Source organism: Lagenorhynchus albirostris, chromosome 12 (genome assembly GCF_949774975.1).
Source record: "Lagenorhynchus albirostris chromosome 12, mLagAlb1.1, whole genome shotgun sequence".
Lineage (NCBI taxonomy): Eukaryota > Metazoa > Chordata > Mammalia > Artiodactyla > Delphinidae > Lagenorhynchus > Lagenorhynchus albirostris.
The window spans coordinates 36,284,558-36,308,287 of record NC_083106.1 but is presented as its reverse complement, the minus strand read 5'-3'; the positions used below and the strand labels follow the sequence as shown (position 1 = coordinate 36,308,287).

The 23,730-nt window shown below is 38.6% G+C and overlaps 1 protein-coding gene across 4 annotated transcripts in view; it reads left to right on the top strand.

Annotated features, from left to right (window-relative positions):
- The window catches only part of RNF217 (ring finger protein 217), a 141,368-nt gene that overhangs the window by 103,150 nt on the left and 14,488 nt on the right, over positions 1-23,730 (top strand). The window contains exons 4-6 of one of the 4 annotated variants that reach the window (XM_060168159.1): positions 15,411-15,612; positions 20,275-20,346; positions 21,738-22,598. The exons of 1 other annotated variant lie outside the window; for it this stretch is intronic. In XM_060168159.1, the coding sequence (XP_060024142.1) occupies positions 15,411-15,612; positions 20,275-20,346; positions 21,738-21,811 (348 nt within the window). In that variant the 3' untranslated portion in view covers positions 21,812-22,598. Of the gene's footprint in view, positions 1-15,410; positions 15,613-20,274; positions 20,347-21,737; positions 22,599-23,730 lie in introns of those variants that run through there. 2 more of the 4 variants (XM_060168160.1, XM_060168161.1) reach the window with 2 other exon arrangements.

Genomic DNA, 23,730 nt, shown 5'->3' with positions numbered 1-23,730 from the left:
CATATGTACATATGAATGTATACAATTTTATTGCTAGAAAATTCAAGATACATTAAAATCATACAGGGGCTTCCCTAGTGGCGCAGTGGTTGGGAGTCCGCCTGCCAATCCAGGGGACACAGGTTCGTGATCCCGTCCGGGAGGATCCCGCATGCCGCGGAGCGGCTGGGCCCGTGAGCCATGGCCGCTGAGCCTGCGCGTCCGGAGCCTGTGCTCCGCAACGGGAGAGGCCACAACAGTGAGAGGCCCGCGTACCGCAAAAAAAAAAAAAAAAAAAAATCATACATACCTCTTTGGGGCTTATATATAAAATGAAGTTAGATTCTGAATACAATCACTCTTCCTCAGTTTACACCGTAGTTATACAGTAACTAAAAAATTATCTAGTAAAACCATACAAACATTATTTTGCGTTTATATATAAAATGAAATTAGGTAACATGTTCAGATATTTATAAACAGATTTTCACCAAATGAATGTCTAGTGTGTCAGAAAATTGTATGGGTGGAACCTAAATCTCTTCTGTGTGGGGTGTCCCAAACATTGAAGAACAGCCCGAAATGCCAGTATCAGCCACCTTTGTGACAACTGAACATTCCCCTACCAGAGAAATTCTGAAGCATCTCCAGGGGCCTGAGAGACCCTGTGGAGAGCCCCTGTTAGAGATGAGGGCTTCTGAGAGGAATGAAGGCCAATGAGCTGTGTAGACAGGGAATAATTGAGTAAAAATCTGCCCATTTTCCATTTGGATACCTGTGGGGCCAGTTTTGCTAAAGGATCTAAAGCTTTCTAAGATGGTTCATTTATTTTTCTTTTCATTTGATTTCACGCTTTTAAGAATTGCTTTTTCTTTCTGCAGCAAACTCAACTTAGAATTCCAAACAGGATACAAGTTTTGCTGGTAGCAGCAATCAGTAGGCAGATCAACAAAGTTTGGAGAACTATGAGAAAAGGTCTATATCCAAATTCCTAAGCAATGTCTTCATTTGCCTTAGTGAGCTTCTCCAGCACAGTGCACTCTCCTGTCCCCAAGATGGGCTTTCTCATAGTTTCTCCATCTCCGTAAATGGCAACTGCAACCTTCTAGCTGCTCAAGTCAAGAATTTGACCTCTTTCTCTCACACCCACACATACTGTCAGTCATTAACTTTTGTAGATTGTACCATCGAAACGTATGTGGAATTTGACAACATCTCAGCACCCTTGCTGTCACTAATCTGGTACAGGACATCATCATCTTTCTCCCTCTAAGATTTTTGCAATAGCCTCCTGACTGGATTCTTACTCTTCACAATGTTCCTAACCCAGCAGCGCAGCAGCCAGAACGAGACTGCTAAACCTAAGGCAGATTACGTACCCCTCCGCTCAAAATCCTCCATGGCTCCCATCTCACACAAAGCAAAAGCTAGTCCCTACAGTGACCATGTGCCCCATCACACTCTGCTCACGCCCGCACCCCATTATTCCTCCGACCTCATCTCCTACTTCCTTCACCCTCCTCCAGCCACACTGCCCTCCTGGCTGTGCTTTAAAAACATGAGGCATGGGCTTCCCTGGTGGCACAGTGGTTGAGAGTCCGCCTGCCGATGCAGGGGACATGGGTTCGTGCCCCCGTCCGGGAAGATCCCGCATGCCGCAGAGAGGCTGGGCCCGTGAGCCATGGCCGCTCAGCCTGCGTGTCTGGAGCCTGTGCTCCGCAATGGCAGAGGCCACAACAGTGAGAGGCCCATGTACCGCAAAAAAAAAAAAAAAAAAAAACCATGAGGCATGTTTCCTTTGAAATATTCTTTCCCCAGATATCTACACACCCAGCTCTCTCCCTTCATGTCTTTGAGCAAAATTCAGCTTCTCAGTAATCACTTTCCCCTACCTCAATAGGTAATATGCTCCTTATAGGCTTTATTTTTTTCCATAGCTCCATATTGCTTATCACTATTTAAAATAGTGGATATATTTTGCATCATGAGAGCGGGGATATTAATCTGTTTTGATCCTTGAGGTACCTTGTGCCTTTAGAGCAGTTCTGGGAACTGTTTAGCACTAAACAGAAAATGGTTGAATGAATGAATGTCATTTTTCTTTCCTCCTTATAGGTACTTTTAGTGAGAATCCATTATGTGCTCTGTACAGCATGGTCCTTTTTCTCTTGAAACCCACAGAGGGGAGATGCAGTGGTTACACGGAAGACGATAAAACACTGCTGCACTTCAGCAGGGCTTTGCGTAGAGTATTATAAGAGAGTTCATGGTAAAGGGGACATCTCCGTTCATCTCGGGGAAAGCAGGGAGAGCTAGGTTGTTGAGGATTGTTGGGTGGATTTGGCATGATGAAAGGTATCCAGGAGTGGGAGTATTACACTTAAAGGACAGGGCACAGAGCCAGGAAATGAGTGCTGTGTACCAGAGCCACAAGCACTTTGTGGTTCCCTTAGAGTAGGGTTCACAGAAGGAAGTGGTGAAAGGTGGGGCTGTAGAAACAAACAGAAGCCTGGGCTTTGCATGCAATGTTAAGAAACTTGGATTTCATCCTCCAGACTGAAAAGTTATAAACAAGGGAATGGTGGTAACCAATTTATATTTTAGGTTGGTTGCTGTTGATTATATGAAGGTGGTTGTAGACATCTAGAAGGAAATGGTGATTGTATGAGCTAAGGTAATGGTCAAAGGCTGGAGAAGAGAAGTATTCGATAAATATCTTGTGGCTAAAACTGTCTGATTTTGTTCAGTGGCTGGAGGTGAGAAGTGAGAAGAGGATAACAACAGGGTATTTAGCTTGAGTATCTAAATAGATGGTGATACCATAAACTGTGATAAAATCATGGAGATGGAGTTTTCTTGTTGTTGGGCTAGGGAACCTTGGAATGGTTATGAGTTTGGTTTTGCTTATTTGACTTTGAAATGGCTGTAAGGCATACAGGTGCATATGACCCCCAATCAGTTGCTACATGACTCTGCAGCTCAGGAGCCAGGTCTGCAGTGGAAATTAGGAAATGAGATCCAGTGGAGGGAAGTTGAAGCCATTTGAGTATGGAAGAGATCACCCAAAGAGTATGTGCAAAGTGGTGATTCATGGATGGGATTAAGAGGTAAGTGAAGAAACGAAATTGAGTTATTTGTAGTGAGGTGGACAGACCTAGAGTCTGTCACACAGAGTGAAGTAAGTCAGAGAGAGAAAAACAAATACCGTATGCTAACACATATATATGGAATAAAAAAAATGCTTCTGAAGAACCTAGGGGCAGGACAAGAATAAGGACGCAGACGTAGAGAATGGACTTGAGGACACGGGGAGGGGGAAGGGTAAGTGGGATGAAGTGAGAGAGTGGTGTGGACATATATACACTACCAAATGTAAAATAGGTAGCTAGTGGGAAGCAGCCGCATAGTACAGGGAGATCAGCTCGGTGCTTTCTGACCACGTAGAGGGGTGGGATAGCGAGGGTGAGAGGGAGATGCAAGAGGGAGGGATAGGGGGATATATGTATACGTATAGATGATTCACTTTGTTATACAGCAGAAACTAACACACATTGTAAAGTAATTATACTGCAATAAAGATGTTAAAAAAAATCCCTGTGTTATGGAAAATTGGTATAGTGAGATAAGTAAGGAACTGAGAGTTATGGGATTTTTTAAAACTTTCCTCATAATTATTGCTTCTAATTAATTCCCCCCATATCAAAGCCATTGAGGCAAATACATATATTAAAATAATTTTATACATAGAGTAAATTATTTGTTGGGAACAATAATACATAACAGTTAATTTACTTATCATTTCCTGCTTAAAGAATAAAATAAGCCTTCAATTCTTGATGAAAATGGAGATAAATACTTGTGGGCAGATGTGTACTGATTTAGTTATAAAAGAGGTTGGATATGTAGCAGTTCATTTATTGTTATTCTTCCACCTTATAATTAAGTAGAATCTGTATGAAAATAGAAAGCTGAATTCTAGTTTTATTTTTTTTGTTTTTTTTTGTTTTTTACATCTTTATTGGAGTATAATTGCTTTACAATGGTGTGTTAGTTTCTGCTTTATAACGAAGTGAATCAGTTACATATATACATATGTTCCCATATCTCTTCCCTCTTGCGTCTCCCTCTCTCCCACCCTCCCTATCCACACCTCTAGGTGGTCACAAAGCACCGAGCTGATCTCCCTGTGCTATGCAGCTGCTTCCCACTAGCTATCTATTTTACGTTTGGTACTGTATATACGTCCATGCCACTCTCTCGCTTTCTCACAGCTTACCCTTCCCCCTCCCCATATCCTCAAGTCCATTCTCTAGTAGGTCTGTGTCTTTATTCCTGTCTTACCCCTAGGTTCTTCATGACATTTTTTTTCTTAAATTCCATATATATATGTTAGCATATGGTATTTCTCTTTCACTTTCTGACTTACTTCACTCTGTATGACAGACTCTAGGTCCATCTACCTCATTACAAATAGCTCAATTTCGTTTCTTTTTATGGCTGAGTAATATTCCATTGTATATATGTGCCACATCTTCTTTATCCATTCATCTGATGATGGACACTTAGGTTGTTTCCACCTCCGCGCTATTGTAAATAGAGCTGCAATGAATATTTTGGTACATGACTCTTTTTAAATTACGTTTTTCTCAGGGTATGTGCCCAGTAGTGGATTGCTGGGTCATATGGTAGTTCTATATGTACTTTTTAAGGAACCTCCATACTGTTCTCCATAGTGCCTGTACCAATTCACATTTCCACCAGCAGTGCACGAGTGTTCCCTTTTCTCCACACCCTCTCCAGCATTTATTGTTTCTAGATTTTTTGATGATGGCAATTCTGATTGGTGTGAGATGATATCTCATTGTAGTTTTGATTTGCATTTCTCTAATGATTAATGATGTTGAGCATTCTTTCATGTGTTTGTTGGCAGTCCGTATATCTTTTTTGGAGAAATGTCTATTTAGGTCTTCTGCCCATTTTTGGATTGGGTTGTTTGTTTTTTTGTTATTGAGCTGCATGAGCTGCTTATAAATTTTGGAGATTAATCCTTTGTCAGTTGCTTCATTTGCAAATATTTTCTCCCATTCTGAGGGTTGCTTTTGGCCTTGTTTATGGTTTCCTTTGCTGTGCAAAAGCTTTGAAGTTTCATTAGGTCCCATTTGTTTATTTTTGTTTTTATTTCCATTTCTCTAGGAGGTGGGTCAAAGAGGATCTTGCTGTGACATATGTCATACAGTATTCTGCCTATGTTTCCCTCTAAGAGGTTGATAGTTTCTGGCCTTACATTTAGGTCTTTAATCCATTTTGAGCTTATTTTTGTGTATAGTGTTACGGAGTGATCTAATCTCATACTTTTACATGTACCTGTCCAGCTTTCCCAGCACCACTTATTGAAGAGGCTGTCCTTTCTCCACTGTACATTCCTCCCTCCTTTATCAAAGATAAGGTGACCATATGTCCGTGGGTTTATCTCTGGGCTTTCTATCCTGTTCCATTGATCTATCTTTCTGTTTTTGTGCCAGTACCATACAGTCTTGATTACTGTAGCTTTGTAGTATAGTCTGAAGTCAGGGAGCCTGATTCCTCCAGCTCTGTTTTTCGTTCTCAAGATTGCTTTGGCTATTCGGGGTCTTTTGTGTTTCCATACAAATTGTGAAATTTTTTGTTCTAGTTCTGTGAAAAATGCCAGTGGTAGTTTGATAGGGATTGCATTGAATCTGTAGATTTCTTTGGGTAGTAGAGTCATTTTCACAATGTTGATTCTTCCAATCCAAGAACATGGTATAACTCTCCATCTATTTGTATCATCTTTAATTTCTTTCATCAGTGTCTTATAATTTTCTGCATACAGGTCTTTTGTCTCCTTAGGTAGGTTTATTCCTAGATATTTTATTCTTTTTGTTGCAGTGGTAAATGGGAGTGTTTTCTTGATTTCACTTTCAGATTTTTCATCATTAGTGTATAGGAATGCCAGAGATTTCTGTGCGTTAATTTTGTATCCTGCTACTTTACCAAATTCATTGATTAGCTCTAGTAGTTTTCTGGTAGCATCTTTAGGATCCTCTATGTATAGTATCATGTCATCTGCAAACAGTGACAGCTTTACTTCTTCTTTTCCGATTTGGATTCCTTTTATTTCCTTTTCTTCTCTGATTGCTGTGGCTAAAACTTCCAAAACTATGTTGAATAAGAGTGGTGAGAGTGGGCAACCTTGTCTTGTTCCTGATCTTAGTGGAAATGCTTTCAGTTTTTCACCATTGAGGACTATACTGGCTGTGGGTTTGTCATATATGGCCTTTATTATGTTGAGGAAAGTTCCCTCTATGCCTACTTTCTGCAGGGTTTTTATCATAAATGGGTGTTGAATTTTGTCGAAAGCTTTCTTTGCATCTATTGAGATGATCATATGGTTTTTCTCCTTCAATTTGTTAATATGGTGTATCACGTTGATTGATTTGCATATATTGAAGAATCCTTGCATTCCTGAAATAATCCTCACTTGATCATGGTGTATGATCCTTTTAATGTGCTGTTGGATTCTGTTTGCTAGTATTTTGTTGAGGATTTTTGCATCTATGTTCATCAATCATTTTGGCCTGCAGTTTTCTTTCTTTGGGGCATCTTTGTCTGATTTTGGTATCAGGGTGATGGTGGCCTGGTAGAATGAGTTTGAGAGTGTTCCTCCCTCTGCTATATTTTGGAAGAGTTTGAGAAGGATAGGTGTTAGCTCTTCTCTAAATGTTTGATAGAATTCACCTGTGAAGCCATCTGTTCCTGGGCTTTTGTTTGTTGGAAGATTTTTAATCACAGTTTCAATTTCAGTGCTCGTGATTGTTCTGTTCATATTTTCTATTTCTTCCTGATTCAGTCTTGGCAGGTTGTGCCTTTCTAAGAATTTGTCCATTTCTTCCAGGTTGTCCATTTTATTGGCATAGAGTTGCTTGTAGTAATCTCTCATGGTCTTTTGTATTTCTGCAGTGTCAGTTGTTACTTCTCCTTTTTCATTTCTAATTCTATTGATTTGAGTCTTCTCCCTTTTCTTCTTGATGAGTCTGGCTAATGGTTTATCAATTTTGTTTATCTTCTCAAAGAACCAGCTTTTAGTTTTATTGATCTTTGCTATCGTTCCCTTCATTTCTTTTTCATTTATTTCTGATCTGATTTTTATGATTTCTTTCCTTCTGCTAACTTTGGGGGTTTTTTGTTCTTCTTTCTCTAATTGCTTTAGGTGCAAGCTTAGGTTGTTTATTCGAGATGTTTCCTGTTTCTTAAGGTAGGATTGTATTGCTATAAACTTCCCTCTTAGAACTGTTTTTGCCGCATCCCATAGGTTTTGCGTCGTCGTGTCTCCATTGTCATTTGTTTCTAGGTATTTTTTGATTTCCTCGTTGATTTCTTTAGTGATCACTTCGTTATTAAGTAGTGTATTGTTTAGCCTCCATGTGTTTGTATTTTTTACAGATCTTTTCCTGTAATTGATATCTAGTCTCATAGCATTGTGGTCAGAAAAGATACCTGATACAATTTCAATTTTCTTAAATTTACCAAGGCTTGATTTGTGACCAAAGATATGATCTATCCTGGAGAATGTTCCATGAGCACTTGAGAAAAAAGTGTATTCTGTTGTTTTTGGATGGAATGTCCTATAAATATCAATTAAGTCCATCTTGTTTAATGTATCATTTAAAGCTTGTGTTTCCTTATTTATTTTCCTTTTGGATGATCTGTCCATTGGTGAAAGTGGGGTGTTAAAGTCCCCTACTATGAATGTGTTACTGTTGATTTCCCCTTTTATGGCTGTTAGTATTTGCCTTATGTATTGAGGTGCTCCTATGTTGGGTGCATAAATATTTACAATTGTTATATCTTCTTCTTGGATTGGTCCCTTGATCATTATGTAGTGTCCTTCTTTGTCCCTTCTAATAGTCTTTATTTTAAAATCTATTTTGTCTGATATGAGAATTGCTACTCCAGCTTTCTTTTGGTTTCCATTTGCATGGAATATCTTTTTCCATCCCCTTACTTTCAGTCTGTATGTGTCTCTAGGTCTGAAGTGGGTCTCTTGTAGGCAGCATATATATGGGTCTTGTTTTTGTATCCATTCAGCCAATCTGTATCTTTTGGTGGGAGCATTTAGTCCATTTACATTTAAGGTAATTATCGATATGTATGTTCCTATTCCCATTTTCTTAATTGTTTTGGGTTCATTATTGTAGGTCTTTCCTTCTCGTGTTTCTTGCCTAGAGAAGTTCCTTTAGCAGTTGCTGTAAAGCTGGTTTGGTGGTGCTGAACTCTCTCAGCTTTTGCTTGTCTGTAAAGGTTTTAATTTCTCCATCAAATCTGAATGAGATCCTTGCTGGGTAGAGTAATCTTGGTTGCAGGATTTTCTCCTTCATCACTTTAAATATGTCCTGCCAGTCCCTTCTGGCTTGCAGAGTTTCTGCTGAAAGATCAGCTGTTAACCTTATGGGGATTCCCTTGTGTGTTATTTGTTGTCTTTCCCTTGCTGCTTTTAATATGCTTTCTTTGTATTTAATTTTTGACAGTTTGATTAATATGTGTCTTGGCGTATTTCTGCTTGGATTTATCCTGTATGGGATTCTCTGTGCTTCCTGGACTTGATTAACTATTTCCTTTCCCATATTAGGGAAGTTTTCAACTATAATCTCTTCAAATATTTTCTCAGTCCCTTTCTTTTTCTCTTCTTCTTCTGGAACCCCTATAATTCGAATGTTGGTGCGTTTAATGTTGTACCAGAGGTCTCTGAGACTGTCCTCAGTTCTCTTCATTCTTTTCTTTATTCTGCTCTGCAGTAGTTATTTTATCTTCCAGGTCACTTATCCGTTCTGCTGCCTCAGTCATTCTGCTATTGATCCCATCTAGTGTATTTTTAATTTCATTTATTGTGTTGTTCATCATTGCTTGTTTCATCTTTAGTTCTCCTAGGTCCTTGTTAAATGTTTCTTGCATTTTGTTTATTCTATTTCCAAGATTTTGGATCATCTTTACTATTATTATTCTGAATTCTTTTTCAAGTAGACTGCCTATTTCCTCTTCATTTGTTAGGTCTGATGGGTTTTTATCTTGCTCCTTCGTTTGCTGTGTGTTTTTCTGTCTTCTCATTTTGCTTACCTTACTGTGTTTGGGGTCTCCTTTTTGTAGGCTGCAAATTCGTAGTTCCTGTTTTTGGTGTCTGTCCCCAGTGGCTAAAGTTGGTTCAGTGGGCTGTGTAGGCTTCCTGGTGGAGGGGACTAGTGCCTGTGTTCTGGTGGATGAGGCTGGATCTTGTCTTTCTGATGGGCAGGTCCACGTCTGGTGGTGTGTTTTGGGGTATCTGTGGACTTATTATGATTTTAGGCAGCCTCTCTGCTAATGGGTGGGGTTGTGTTCCTGTCTTTCTAGTTGTTTGGCATAGGGTATCCAGCAGTGTAGCTTGCTGGTCGTTGAGTGAAGCTGGGTGCTGGTGTTGAGATGGAGATCTCTGGGAGATTTTCGCCGTTTGATATTATGTGGAGCTGGGAGGTCTCTTGTGGACCAGTGTCCTGAAGTTGGCTCTCCCACCTCAGAGGCACAGCACTGACTCCTGGCTGCAGCACCAAGAGGCTTTCATCCACACGGTCAGAATAAAAGGGAGAAAAAATAGAAAGAAAGAAAGAAGGAAAGAAAGAGAGAGAGAGAGAGAAAGAAAGGAGGGAGAGAGGCAGGAGGGAAGGAAGGAAGGAAGGAAGGAAAGAAAAGAAAGAAAGAAAGAAAGAAAGAAAGAAAGAAAGAAAGAAAGAAAGAAAGAAAGAAAGAGAAAGAAAGAAAGGAGATAAAATAAAATAAAGTAAGAAAATGAAATAAAGTTATTAAAATAAACAATAATTATTAAGAAAAAATGTTTTAATAAAAGAAGAAAAAGAAAAAAAATGGACGGATAGAACCCTAGGACAAATGGTGGAAGCAAAGCTATACAGACAAAATCTCACACAGAAGCATACACATACTCACAAAAAGAGGAAAAGGTGAAAAAATCATAAATCTTGCTGTCAAAGTCCACCTCCTTAATTTGGGATGATTCGTTGTCTATTCATGTATTCCACAGATGCAGGGTACATCAAGTTGATTGTGGAGCTTTAATCCGCGGCTTCTGAGGCTGCTGGGAGAGATTTCCTTTTCTCTTCTTTGTTCTCACAGCTGCCAGGGGCTCAGCTTTGGATTTGGCCCCGCCTCTGCGTGTAGGTCGTCGAAGGGCGTCTGTTCTTCGCTCAGACAGGATGGGGTTAAAGGAGCCGCTGATTCGGGGGCTCTGGCTCACTCAGGCCGTGGGGAGGGGGAGCCACAGAGCGCGGGGCGAGCCTGCAGTGGCAGAGGCCGACTGACGTTGCACCAGCGTCAGGCACACCGTGCATTCTCCCGGGGAAGTTGTCCCTGGATCCTGGGACCCTGGCAGTGGCGAGCTGCACAGGCTCCCCGGAAGGGGGGTGTGGATAGTGACCTGTGCTCGCACACAGGCTTCTTGGTGGCGGCAGCAGCAGCCTTAGTGTCTCATGCCCGTCTCTGGGGTCCGCGCTTTTAGCCACGGCTCGCGCCCGTCTCTGGAGCTCCTTTAAGCAGCACTCTTAATCCCCTCTCCTCACGCACCAGGAAAAAAAGAGGGAAGAAAAAGTCTCTTGCATCTTCCGCAGGTCCAGACTTTTCCCCGGACTCCCTCCCGGCTAGCCATGGTGCACTAACCCCCTGTAGGCTGTGTTCACGCTGCCAACCCCAGTCCTCTCCTGGCGCTCTGACTGAAGCCCAAGCCCCAACTCCCAGCCCCGCCCGCCCCGGCGGGTGAGCAGACAAGCCTCTCAGGCTGGTGAGTGCCGGTTGGCCCTTATCGTCTGTGAGGGAATCTCTCCGCTTTGCCCTCTGCACCCCTGTTGCTGCGCTCTCCTCTGTGGCCCTGAAGCTTCCCCCCTCCGCCACCCGCAGTCTCCGCCCGTCAAGGGGCTTCCTAGTGTGTGGAAACCTTTCCTCCTTCACAGCTCCCTCCCACTGGGGCAGGTCCCGTCCCTATTCTTTTGTCTCTGTTTATTCTTTTTTCTTTTGCCCTACCCAGGTACGTGGGGGGTTTCTTGCCTTTTGGGAGGTCTGAGGTCTTCTGCCAGCGTTCAGTAGGTGTTCTGTAGGAGTTGTTCCACATGTAGATGTATTTCTGGTGTACCTGTGGGGAGGAAGGTGATCTTCGCGTCTTACTCTTCCGCCATCTTCCCCCTAAATGGTCTAGTTCTATTTTTTAAGATAATTTGTGGGCATTTTATTAAACTAAATGTAAACAACTTGAAGAGGGCAGATACATTTATTGATTACTCTCTTATTACAGGTGTTGATATGTACTATAAAGAATGTCATAGGCCCAGAAACGATCCGTGCTGTCATTTCTGTCTACTACTATGTGGACTTAATATCAATCTCATATTAAAGAGATATCCGGCATATCCTGAACATTTTATCTCATGGCTTGTAAATGTAGAGCTATGTAAGCGACATTTAGTGCTTAAATATTCAACTCCTTACATATCAGCCATCCTTATTTGGTGTAGATGGAGAGAAGAAACCCTGTTAGTGATAACAAATCAAATGATGTTGGTGGCTTATGGGTCGTCAGTTTAATGGGTTAGAGATATCTCATTTGTCTTACTCTGTCTCCATCCCTTAAGTAAGAACAGAATTTTGTTGTTGTTGTTGCGACACGTGGGCCTCTCACTGTTGTGGCCTCTCCCGTTGCGGAGCACAGGCTCCGGACGCGCAGGCTCAGCAGCCATGGCTCACGGGCCCAGCCGCTCCGCGGCATGTGGGATCTTCCCGGGCCAGGGCACAAACCCACGTCCCCTGCATCGGCAGGCGGACTCTCAACCACTGCGCCACCAGGGAAGCCCAAGAACAGAATTTTGATGCTGAATTACAGCCACTTGGGTGATTGGTATGTTTTTTAGCAGAGCTAATCTGATGAATGTTTTGAAGCTATAATTAAAACTTTTAAAGCTTCACTGAGAAATAAAATGGACTTTACATAAATGTAATTTAAACCTACTTTTTAAGGCTCTATGTTTTAAAAACAAAAATGGCATTGTCAAAGTGTGACCTTTAAAGATATATTCAGGGAAGTCGTTTATCATATGAAATTTATTAGCCTCTGGGTGTTAGGAGTTCAAAATTACAACTTGCTTCTTAGCAAATGTGAAAAGTAATGTCTTCTGTTACAAGTTACTTGCATTATGTCAGTTCATTTCTCTTTTAGCATGAAGTTATAAAATATTCATACATAATCAATATATATTTGCAATAGTATTAAAGGAAGCACTGTGTACTTGATAGTTGGAAATTATGAAACCATTTTCATGATTAAATCATCGCCGTGAGTAAAATATTCAAATTAATCTATAGAACTATATAATCCTGCAACGTACAAGGTTCCTGTAGAGTATTGTCAGAACTTAGAATTTATCACTTCTTGTGCAGAAATATTTTTGGACTAACAGTATTTTAGTTGCCTGCTGTGTTTCAAATATTATTTTAGAAATGAGGAAAGACTGTTAAAAGAGGCTAAAAATTGCAGTCTTCACTATTTAAATGAAATAATAAGTATACCATGTAAAGATTTTAGAACACAATGAAACAATATTACAAGCAGATATAAAATGACAGTAAAAATGATATGTGAAATTTTGAGGCAAATGAACTGTCAGTGACAAGTTTAACTTATTAGAGCAAGTTTCTTGTCAGAAAAATTTTTGACATTATTTTAAAGGAAGAATGTGAACTGGCCCAGAGAGCGGCTAAAACAAGCAGAAAGACTCGAACATGTCTCGTACAGAAGGGCAGACATGACTACTCTGTCAGTTAGCAAAGAAATACAATTGACCCTCTGGTTTTATCTTAAAGTTTATAATAAGAGGCTGCTTAGCATAATAAAGAAACAGACAAGAATCAAAATACTTTCTCCATTCATTCAAGCAGATTACTTTTCTGAGCTCTGGTTATGAATAAGCAGGCCAGTCTCATGGTGTGGTCATGAGGCTAAAAGGCGCTAAGCTAGGTACAGTGCTTGGCATTTAGTAGGCTCTAAACAAATATTAGTCCTTTTCCCTTTACAGGTCACATACAACACTATGCTATGTGGCCAGGAAATCTGTTAAGCTTTAATTACCTCCATATTAAGAGCCATTACAGTATACAGTCAAAAAGTTGAGCATATGATTAAGTAGCCTTTATTTTGGGTGCTCAGCTGCTGTCTCTGAACACGTTTTCTCCTAGGGCTCAGGTAGTTTAAAGGATGAGAAATAGTTCAAAGTTTCAGTAGGGCCTTAGCCTACCTCATTCCTTAATGCCATCTGCTGTGCTAAATGGATGTGGTCATAGGAATTGTTCTTCAGAATCATTCATAGAAACAGGTGCAATGGGGAGACTAAGGGAGAAATTACCAGGAAGCTAAAGAACTCAAGCTGCAGAGACCTTCACCTGCTCAGGTCTCCTTAGGCCTTGTATCTAATTTGCATTTGTAATTTACATGCTTCTCCTTTAAGAGGGCCCCCCAATTAGATAACCTTCAGGCCCAACAAAACCTGGGTCGACTCTCACTGGACTGTCAGGTAAAAGAATTCAACGTAATTGAAAAAGATGAGGGGGCCAATAGCAGAAAAAACAAATTTTGCTTCTACTGACCAAATATTGATTGGTAGTTACCCTTGACCACAGATGCTTATATGCCCTTAACCACAAGCTAGCCCTCACCTATCCAGGAAGGTACTCTAGTCTAGCATCAGCCTAAGAATCACCCAATTGAAGAAGTGAGAAAGGAGATCACCTGGCAATCAGGGAGTGTCAGTTGCATTGCCCTGGTATTTAGTTTCTCACATTTTTAGGTGGGTGAAGGGGAAGGGATAGATGGAACCAATATTATACTGATCTGACTCAATATGTGCCCCCCAAATGTTTTAGTCACTGTATGTATATTATTACATTTTTATTCTCATGTAAGTAATATCATCTAAATTGTAGCTTGGGAGATAAGAAGTAACCTCCGTACTTAACCTGTAACTTGACAGCAACAGCAGAGGGAGGTGCTTAGTTGCACAGGTAGCATTGTATACACAGTCCTGTACAAGCATTTGCAAATGAAATTAGAGCTGGAAACTAAAATGGTACTGCAAATACACTTAGACCTGCTATCATTTCCTTCCACAACAGGATTTCTTTTCCTTGACATTTATTTACAAAAATTTTACATAATCCTTTCTTTTAAGGAATCCTCTTCATCTCTTCTTATTCCCCAAGCCACCTCGTTCTTGCTGATCATAGCATCAACAAAACATACCTTCACAGCATTTTTTTAATTTGAATTTTATTAATTTTTTTATACAGCAGGTTCTTATTAGTTATCTATTGTATACATATTAGTGTATATATGTCCATCCCAATCTCCCAATTCATGCGACCACCACCACCAACCACCCCCCCCGGCTTTCCCCCCTTGGTGTCCATACGTTTGTTCTCTACATCTGTGTCTCTATTTCTGCCTTGCAAACCGGTTCACCTGTACCATTTTTTATAGATTCCACATATATGCATTAATATATGATATTTGTTTTTCTCTTTCTGACTTACTTCACTTTGTATGACAGTCTCTAGGTCCATCCATGTCTCTACAAATGACCCAATTTTGTTCCTTTTTTATGGCTGAGTAATATTCCATTTTGTATATGTACCACAAGTTCTTTATCCATTCGTCTGTCAATGGGCATTTAGGTTGCTTCCATGACCTGGCTGTTGTAAATAGTGCTGCAATGAACATTGGGGTGCATGTGTCTTTTTGAATTATGGTTTTCTCTGGGTATATGCCCAGGAGTGGGATTGCTGGGTTGTATGGTAGTTCTATTTTTAGTTTTTTAAGGAACCTCCATACTGTTCTCCATAGTGGCTGTATCAATTTACATTCCCACCAACAGTGCAGGAGGGTTCCCTTTTCTCCACACCCTCTCCAGAATTTGTTGTTTGTAGATTTTCTGATGATGCCCATTCTAACCGGTGTGAGGTGATACCTCCTTGTAGTTTTGATTTGCATTTCTCACCTTCACAGCATTTTAAATTGCCTCCTAATCATTGAGTTCGATGCATGTCTGGAAAGATAAGTGAGTTTTCTTTGGGATGTGTTTGTTTATATCTGTATTATTCAAAATAAGTCAACAGCTTGAGCACCTGAAATGTTATTGAGCTTTACACATGTTTAAAATGTTTGATACAAAGGTGGCCTGGGAGAGCATGATAATAAGCAAACTTACAGCCTCAGGAATGCTTTGTAAGGCTTTTATTTTGGTGAAACTAGTAACTGTTATTCCATACATTTGCCAGATTCTACTTTATAAAAAATTTAGTAACCTTTTTTTTCCTTCCCTCTTTCGCTGGTACAGATCCACATCCAGAGAACGGAAGGGTGTGACCATATGACCTGTTCACAATGTAACACTAATTTTTGTTATCGATGTGGGGAGAGATACCGCCAGCTCCGTTTCTTTGGAGACCACACATCAAACCTCAGTATATTTGGATGCAAATACCGCTACCTCCCAGAGAGACCTCATCTAAGGAGACTAGTGCGAGGGTCAGTCTGTGGTGAGTGTCTGACGTGACTTATACAATCTTCCCCAGGAAGGAAGCAGTGATGATGATAGAACTTAGGAATGTAATAGAATAGCCATGACACATCTCAGCACCTGCCAGGTATTCTAGTAGAGCCTTTAGCTCAAAATAGGAGGAAGAATGTTTTCTCTCCCTTTGAGTTTAAAATAAAAAACTTGTTTGTTAGCAGGGCACTGCTTACATGAGCAAGCAGATTTTGTTCAAAAAACAAATAATTTATTACACTGCAGAAATATGAAGTCATTAGTCTTCTGTAAGCCACTTAGCTATTGTAAGCCACTTGATGAAAGGGGACAATGTCACATTTCTTTTGTAGTGACAGTACCTAGCAGTGGGTCTTAGGCATATCCTCTATTCATCCATGGAAGACAAACAGTGCAATTTTAAAAATCCCTATGTTTCAGAGTCTTGTAATAGAGTTCCATTGTACCTATATAGTTGATAAGCCATTGTATATATTTGTATGTATTTTCTGTTGTATTAGTAGTTAATATTAATAGCTAACAGTTAATTAAATGAGCATCAAATGCCCTCATTGCATACAAACCCAAGTTTAAATATCCAAGTGCAATGCTTTTATGGATTGAATTTTTTACCCCTTTCTTCGTCCTCAACAACACACAGTCTCATATACAAATATGCAAAGATAAACACGGATTCCTGCTCTGGCCTAGTGTCACCACCTCTGAGTGATGCAGTGTTCTTCTGGCCTAATAGTTCTTCCAATGGCTCCCTACTCCTCTGGAATATACCTACTGTGAGATTTCTTTCTTTTTCATCATGCAGAACTCCATTATTTCTTTCTCTGGCAGTCTTTCTCATGTATACACAATACTTTTTAACATTGTCTACGTTTCTTGCTTTCTACTTACTTGTGCCTGGTTACTTTGTGAGACTATCTTTATATCACTCTTTAGCCCTCCATCACTTCATTACTGTTGTAAACCGCTGTCCTCGCTAGAATCATGTCAGGCTAATCAGAGCAAAGCTGATGGTAATAATATACTTCTGTCAGGTAAACAATAGAACATATATTTTAAATTTCATTTTATCATGGGGAAACCAGTGCCATCATTTTCTAAAATCTTATATGATATCTATAAAAACACCCTTACTGAGCTTTAATTAAACATAATTTCCCACAACCAACAGCACTCAATATAGTCAAGATTGGTTTTAATGATTTTCAGTGCTTTTCTGTTTAGTTGCTTATAACGGTATATATTATATTTATATAACCAATATATACTTACTAGTTAAACAGACTTTAGAGGGATAGCTAGGGAATCTAACCACTATTTATAACAATATTACCATGAGAAAACTAACTGCAAAATTAAGTTTTGAGCTGTAACCTATTTGTAAGTCTGTACATACAGAAAGCAACCTAAAAACCCAAATCCTTACATTTCCTGCACTGTTAGTCCTTTCCTTTCCTACTTCAATGCCATTTTGTGGCAAAGTGTTTCCTTTCATTTTTGTTTTAAATAACCTTTGATTTGACCATGCTTTTTTTTTTTCCTTTTCGTTTTTCTGTTTAATCATTCTTAAATAAGGAAAGTCATTTCCTGCCCTATTTGTTCAATAATATTTTGGGTGCATTCTCTTTGAGTCCTTTCACCATTTGCCTAGATGCCACTAGAATTCTCTTTCCAGGTCATAAAATAGAGTCAAGATATTTAACAGCCTGTAGAATGGACAGCCCATAAACATTGTCAGCAGGGAAATATTTTCTTTGTACAGTCTTCTCTGTTTTTATTTTTAATTTTATGGTCAGCTTTCTATAAATGGTTTTCTTTTGGGCCCATTTTCTTTTCTGTGTATGTGTGTGTACTCATGTGTGTCAGGATGAACCTGACAAAGGAGGGAGCAGCTGGCCCTATGATAAGCTCTCCCTCCTAAACATATTTTTGCACCTCCAGCACAGCCGCCTCGAACTGCTGTTGGACCATCACTCCAAGTATAGCAGGGAAATGTGGACTTTTTTCCTGTGGACAAACAAGGAAAAAATACAATAATTCATGTTACCCATTACATTTTACAAAATCAGACAGAATGATTTTATAAGCAATGTTTTTAAATAAAAAGAGCAATTTAATTTCAAACATCTCATCCCTACAAAAGGTAGGAAAAGGTGTTACTCTGTAAGTCCCAAGGTTACCTTCTCCCTGCCATGGAAGAGAGTAGATGGATGACAGCAAAACCCTCCTGCCCTCCATCCTTGCATGATGGAACCCAGTTTGCTCCTCAGTTTGGGACGACAGCCTGCAGATGTCCTCGGACAGAGACAGAGAAAGGGCCTGCCCTCCTCTCACAGCTGGAGGTTGGAAAACAAGGATGGTCATGTGACCATCTGCCCAGCCACAGATCAGAGGTTCTGCCTCTAGAGAATAAGGGAGAACAGCGATTTGAGGGTAATTAGCAGCCTCTGACATGCAGGTATCTCCCTGGTAGGGAGTAGGTAGGTTATTCAGTGAATGGTGTTGGGAATAAAAGTGACAGAAAGAATGCTTTGTTCTCATATAATTCCATACAAATATTGAAAATATTACATTAAAACATATAATAATAAAGAACATACAGGTCCTTAACTGATTTCTAGTTGGCAAATAATTTATATGAACAAAAGCAATGGAGGCCCCCCCTCCAAAAATAAATATCACATTTTTCAAAAAGAAAAGAAGTCTGGAACCAGAATTGAAGAAATACAGATAGCCAATAAACATGTTTTAAAAGATTCAGTGTTATTAGTAGTCAGAGAAATGTAAAAAATGAAATTTTTTTCTGGATATTGATTAGCAAATATTTTGTCAAGTTAATACTCTATGCTGGACATCCATACTCTATTGAACAAACTGGAAATTTTGTGCAATTCTTTTACAAAGAAATTTGATAATAATGTGAAGGATATTTTAAAACATGATAAAACATCTAGGTTGACAATGGTTTATTTGCAAGTATAATTTTAAATAGCAGAAAAGGGAACAAAAAATAAATACTAAAATATTTAAATAAGCTAGAATATATGGATATAATAGAATACTATTTCAGCTATTGAGAATGGTATTTTAAAAGAATTATTATTGATCTAGGAATTAGAGAATCTGTGCTTAAATGTCCTCAAGACAGTTTCAAAGGTAGACTTAACGTGTACTGAACATTGATTGCATGATTGTAATGAGTTTATTACTTCCCAAAGAGAAAGAGCACATATCTGGTTATTTGAGTTCTGTGATATTTGAAAATAAAAAAAAAATAGTGCTGTTACTTTGCAGTCATGTTTCATCACTATTATGAAAATATATTGATAATTACTTAAAAAGGAAACATGAATGAGCACACTGAGCTACATGTGTAGGAAAAAAACCAGATTCTTTTACAATATGCAAATCAATATAGTATAAACTCAAGTGTAGCTTTAAGAATGTACAAAATGTAATTGTTCAATGCGATTTAGTATTACTTGATTGATTCTGTCATTGGTGAAAAATGTAAGTAAACCCCATGGTTAGACATTGTGTCAATTGAATGGCAGTTTTTTCAAAATTAGATATTAAAAACTGTATTTTTTAATCTATGTTTTTTCTGTGGTTCCAAAGCCCCTTTCTTAAGAATAAAGAAGTTAATATTTTTCTGACAAATTTCCAACAGATGGCTGCATTATGTTTCTGTTTTTTAATGTAATTGGTTATTCCAAATTACTGTCCTTATTTATAGAATGGTGTTGCTGCTTTATTTTCAACAGCTAAGGGAGTCTACTGCAAAGTCCCTCCATTCCTTCCTCTTCTCTTGTTGTGTTTGGGTTGTACAGCTATTGCTGTCACATGTCTTAAGATCAAGATTACTATGTAATGACAAGATATTAACGACTAGCCTCTATTTTTGTGCTACTGCCTTTTAACGCTAGTAGGATTCCAGTTGTGAATTCTGTGCTATAACTAGAGTTTATTGTAATCACTGCTCAGTTATTCATTTAGAAAAAAAAGTGCTGGTTGATGCCATTTGGCATCCTTATAAGTGCTTCCTTTCTAAGTTTGTTAAAATGATTCATTTGAAAAACCTTCAATATATTGTATGTTTATTGGGAATTTTTTCTAACAATGGTATTGAAACATCCTATTTGTAATTCAGTGTATTAGGTGTTCATATAGTTAGTTTATTTTGGACCCAGGAAATAAATAAATCACATTTTCAGATGTGGACTTGGGCACAGCCCTCTGTAGCACCTACTGGCTCTCCATTTTGTGAGCTAATTAGATTTTCTCCTGCCAGCTCAGAATGTCATTCCTTTCTTAATCTTTCAGAATTTAAAAAATTTAAAATGGAAGAGATCTAAAGGTAAAACACAAAGATGAATGGTCCTGGTGGAATAAAGTGAACAGTAGCTTTGGTATTTTCTTGCTTGTAAAGGATGAGTTATGTGATGTATGACACGTGTGCCCAGGACTTGAGTGAAGTTACTGAACTTACATATGTGTATTTGTTCTACACCTGATACATTTCCTTAGAGAAATATTGCCTTAATTTTAATGACTCCTTAAAAAATAACATACATTGTGATATTAAAAAGCATTGCTGAAATTGTTTTTAGTTTTAGTTTAAGACTCTCTAAATGGTTTGCCTTTTGTTTTCCAGCTGGAAAATTATTCATTGCACCTCTAATTCTGGTCTTGGGATTAGCACTAGGGGCCATAGCAGTTGTAATCGGTAAGAAATACTTAATGTATCTGAGATGAGAATTCTCTGAGTGCCACAGAGAGAATATGAGTGTAAATGTAATAGTGAGTCAGTATTAAGTGTAGATGGTACCTGTTCCATGCTTGCTCGAAATAAGCAATCAGCACATGATTTATAGATTCAGAGGAGCGTGTTTCGTACAGGGTGTATTTGTGTGACACTTTCTCAGTCCATGAACGCTTTGATTCATGTTTCTTATAAAGCATTATTAGTCCCCTTTTAATACAAAAGTTAATGTAACTAGTATCTTAGCAAAAGATTCCAGAAGACGAGAACCCAGATTTTCCAATTCTGAGTTCAGGTTGGAACATTGAAGAAAAGATGGCTCTGTTACACCTTTGGGTCTTCGGTTAGTTCTAGTAAAAGGGTTCCCTGGGTCAAAAAGATGCTTTTGATGTGGATAGGAACACGTACCCAGCATATACTTGAGCACTAACAAATAGAAAATGTATCAGTGATAAATATAGTTTTATTCATACAAGTATATTAAAATATGTATTTTCGAACAATGGTTCTCAGACTCTGGAGTGCTTTATAAGAACCTTGAGGGTTGGTTAAAAAACAGGTTCCTGGTTCCTACTCACAGTTTCTGATTCAGTGTAGGGGCCTAGTTCTAAAAAGTTAGGCGATGCTGATGCAGACGGTCCAAGGATCCCACTTTGAGAACCATTGCTGTAGAGGATTTAAAATTAAACACTAGAGCTAAAGGCTGCTTTGATGATTGTTCCACATAGTAGATGGGATTTCTCTTTTTTCCTAAGTGAATTGATTTTTATATGTAAAGTTCTGTTTAGCAAGTAATTTGCATGTGCAGGACAGATAGAATTATAAGGTAACTAACATTTAAGTTCTTACAGTGAATGAGGCTTTATGAAGTAAATACTATTATTATCTGCATTTTACAGTTGAGGAAATTAAGGCTTTACTAGGACCTCACAAGTGGTAGAACTGGGAATCAAAGCTGACATTTGCTCCACTGCCCATTTTCTTAAGTAACATGCTATATGGCCTGAAACCGAAGCATGAATATCAGTGTGCAAGTGATATGACCAGGGATAATAAAGAAGATTTAAGTTTTGATATTTTGATAAAAAACATTCATATCCAAACTGGTGTCACAGACTTCATTAAAAGGGGGAGAAGGAGCTGAAGAAAAATAATAAAGAATGAAATCTTGAAGAACTAAGTACATTTCATAGCATAGGTATCTTCCCTCTTTTCATTTTCATGTATTACTAAATAATGATTATTTATAAATAGCTTGCAAAATAAAAATTTGAAAATAGAAAATTTTCAAATCTATGATACTAAAAGCCTGTCCTCTTAATTAGCTTTAATCTTTTTTTTTTTTTAATCCCCAGGTTTATTTGTATTTCCTATCTATTGCCTTTGTAAAAAACAGAGAAAACGATCACGGACAGGAATGCACTGGTAAATGCAGATGATTTCATCTGACTACGCTGGTCCGGGTAGGAGCTACACAGAATTATACACCTGTCTGAGGGTCACTTCTTGAAAACTGCCAAGAGGACCCTTTTGCCATCTCTTCTCCTGTGTTCTGTGCAGGCCACAATGCCTCTAGCTCCGGTGCATTCCCGACATGGTATCCTGTCCTTTCCTTATACAGATTGCTGCTTTTACAAAATGGTCACTTTCATAGACTATAAACATCTATATCATAACTCTGATCTTCTTAATGGTTCTTGGAAGAAAGTATTTTAATTAGAACCAGTTATCCTCAGAACTGTCTGAGCATGCATCTCCTGAGCATTGCTTGGACTGTCTTTGTACCTGAATCTCCCTCCATGCCCTCTTCTGAGACTTGGTGTGAATAACTGAAGGTCCCACCTGTACCAACAAGCAAGGCCACTTTTCAGAAGATGAAGGCTCACCATATGCACCAATTTTCATCCGTGACCCAAGCAGTATAATTCCTTCATCCTTCAGATGCTATAATTGTTAAAAATCTCAATGCCCAAAAGGGAACTAATGAAACTAAACGAATGAGAAGAATCATAGTTACTGAAGTGTATATGTGTAGGGGTGTGAATGTGTGTGTATATATACATATCTATATTAAAACTAGGTCCAATACCTTGTACTTGTCAAGTTCCATGCCTACACTATTTTTCCACATTTTCATAGACATATTTAAAAATGATTGTTCCTTTGTGGGCATAATTTGGTAATGTACTGAATTAAAGTCAACGTACACAACAGGCTATTTTGATGTTGACCATTTCTATTTCTTTCTCTTTCTCTTTCTCTCTCTCTCTCTCTCTCTCTCACACAACACACACACACACACACACACACACACACACAGAAATTTGTGCAGTGTCACCTCAAGGATTATCAAACTTTATAAACTGATAAAACTAATAGGCTGCTTCTAGGAAATTCTCAAGACCTGAACGTTCTGTCTTCTTTTTCAGATTTCTTATATGTTGGCATACTTGCTTCACTCTATAATTAATTTAAATAAGTGTGCTGTAGAGAGAACTGCTGAGGCCTTTAAACATATCCCTATTCTGCTAATTTTTTAACCAACTTGTGATTACAATAATTATGCTTTAGGTCAAGCATATGATATTGTTTAAAACCCCACCCTCTCACCTCTCCTTTCCCTCTCTCTCTCTTTTACTCCTCAAGTTTTTCATAAAAACAAATACTGTTTTTGAAGGATTTTTCTTATGTTTATTGCTCAAATGCATAATAATGTGTTGGTATCTTCTTATGGAGGGGTGATTTAAAACAAAACTTTTTGTGTTCCTGGGTTTATCTAAAATATAAACTGCTTCTGGAGAAGGAAACAAAAAAAAAATGAAAAAAATATTTTCAGGATGTTTTACCAAGCTGAGAAATCTTTAAAAATAAGAAAAGGACAAGTAACTAAACTGTGTTTTTTTTTGTTTTCATCACGAATGTTCATCAGCAGAAGGGAATTAAAGACCTCTAAGAAGCTTAAAGTTTCCACTTGTCTCCAGATCCTTAACATTAGCTATTGGCGTAGATGTAGCATTTATTCTTCAACAACCTTTTCTGAATTGAAATAGATTATGTGATAAAACATGCATTAACATGGATAGTTTGTCTTGTTGGGCTCCAGAGTATAAGAACATCTATCATTCTTATTTGATCTGGAAAGTCTGTAATAGTGAAGTTTGCTTTCATGGATAACAAGCCAGCACTTCCATCCTTTTCTGAGTAATGCTCAGAAAAGCTATACTTTGGACTAGTCTATTTCCAGTTAGAGGAGGGTGTGCCATTTATGGCCTGGAATAGCATGTTTCTAAAGCATAACATGATACAAGAAGAATCTAGTTTCACAAATTCCTCTTTCCATTCATCCAA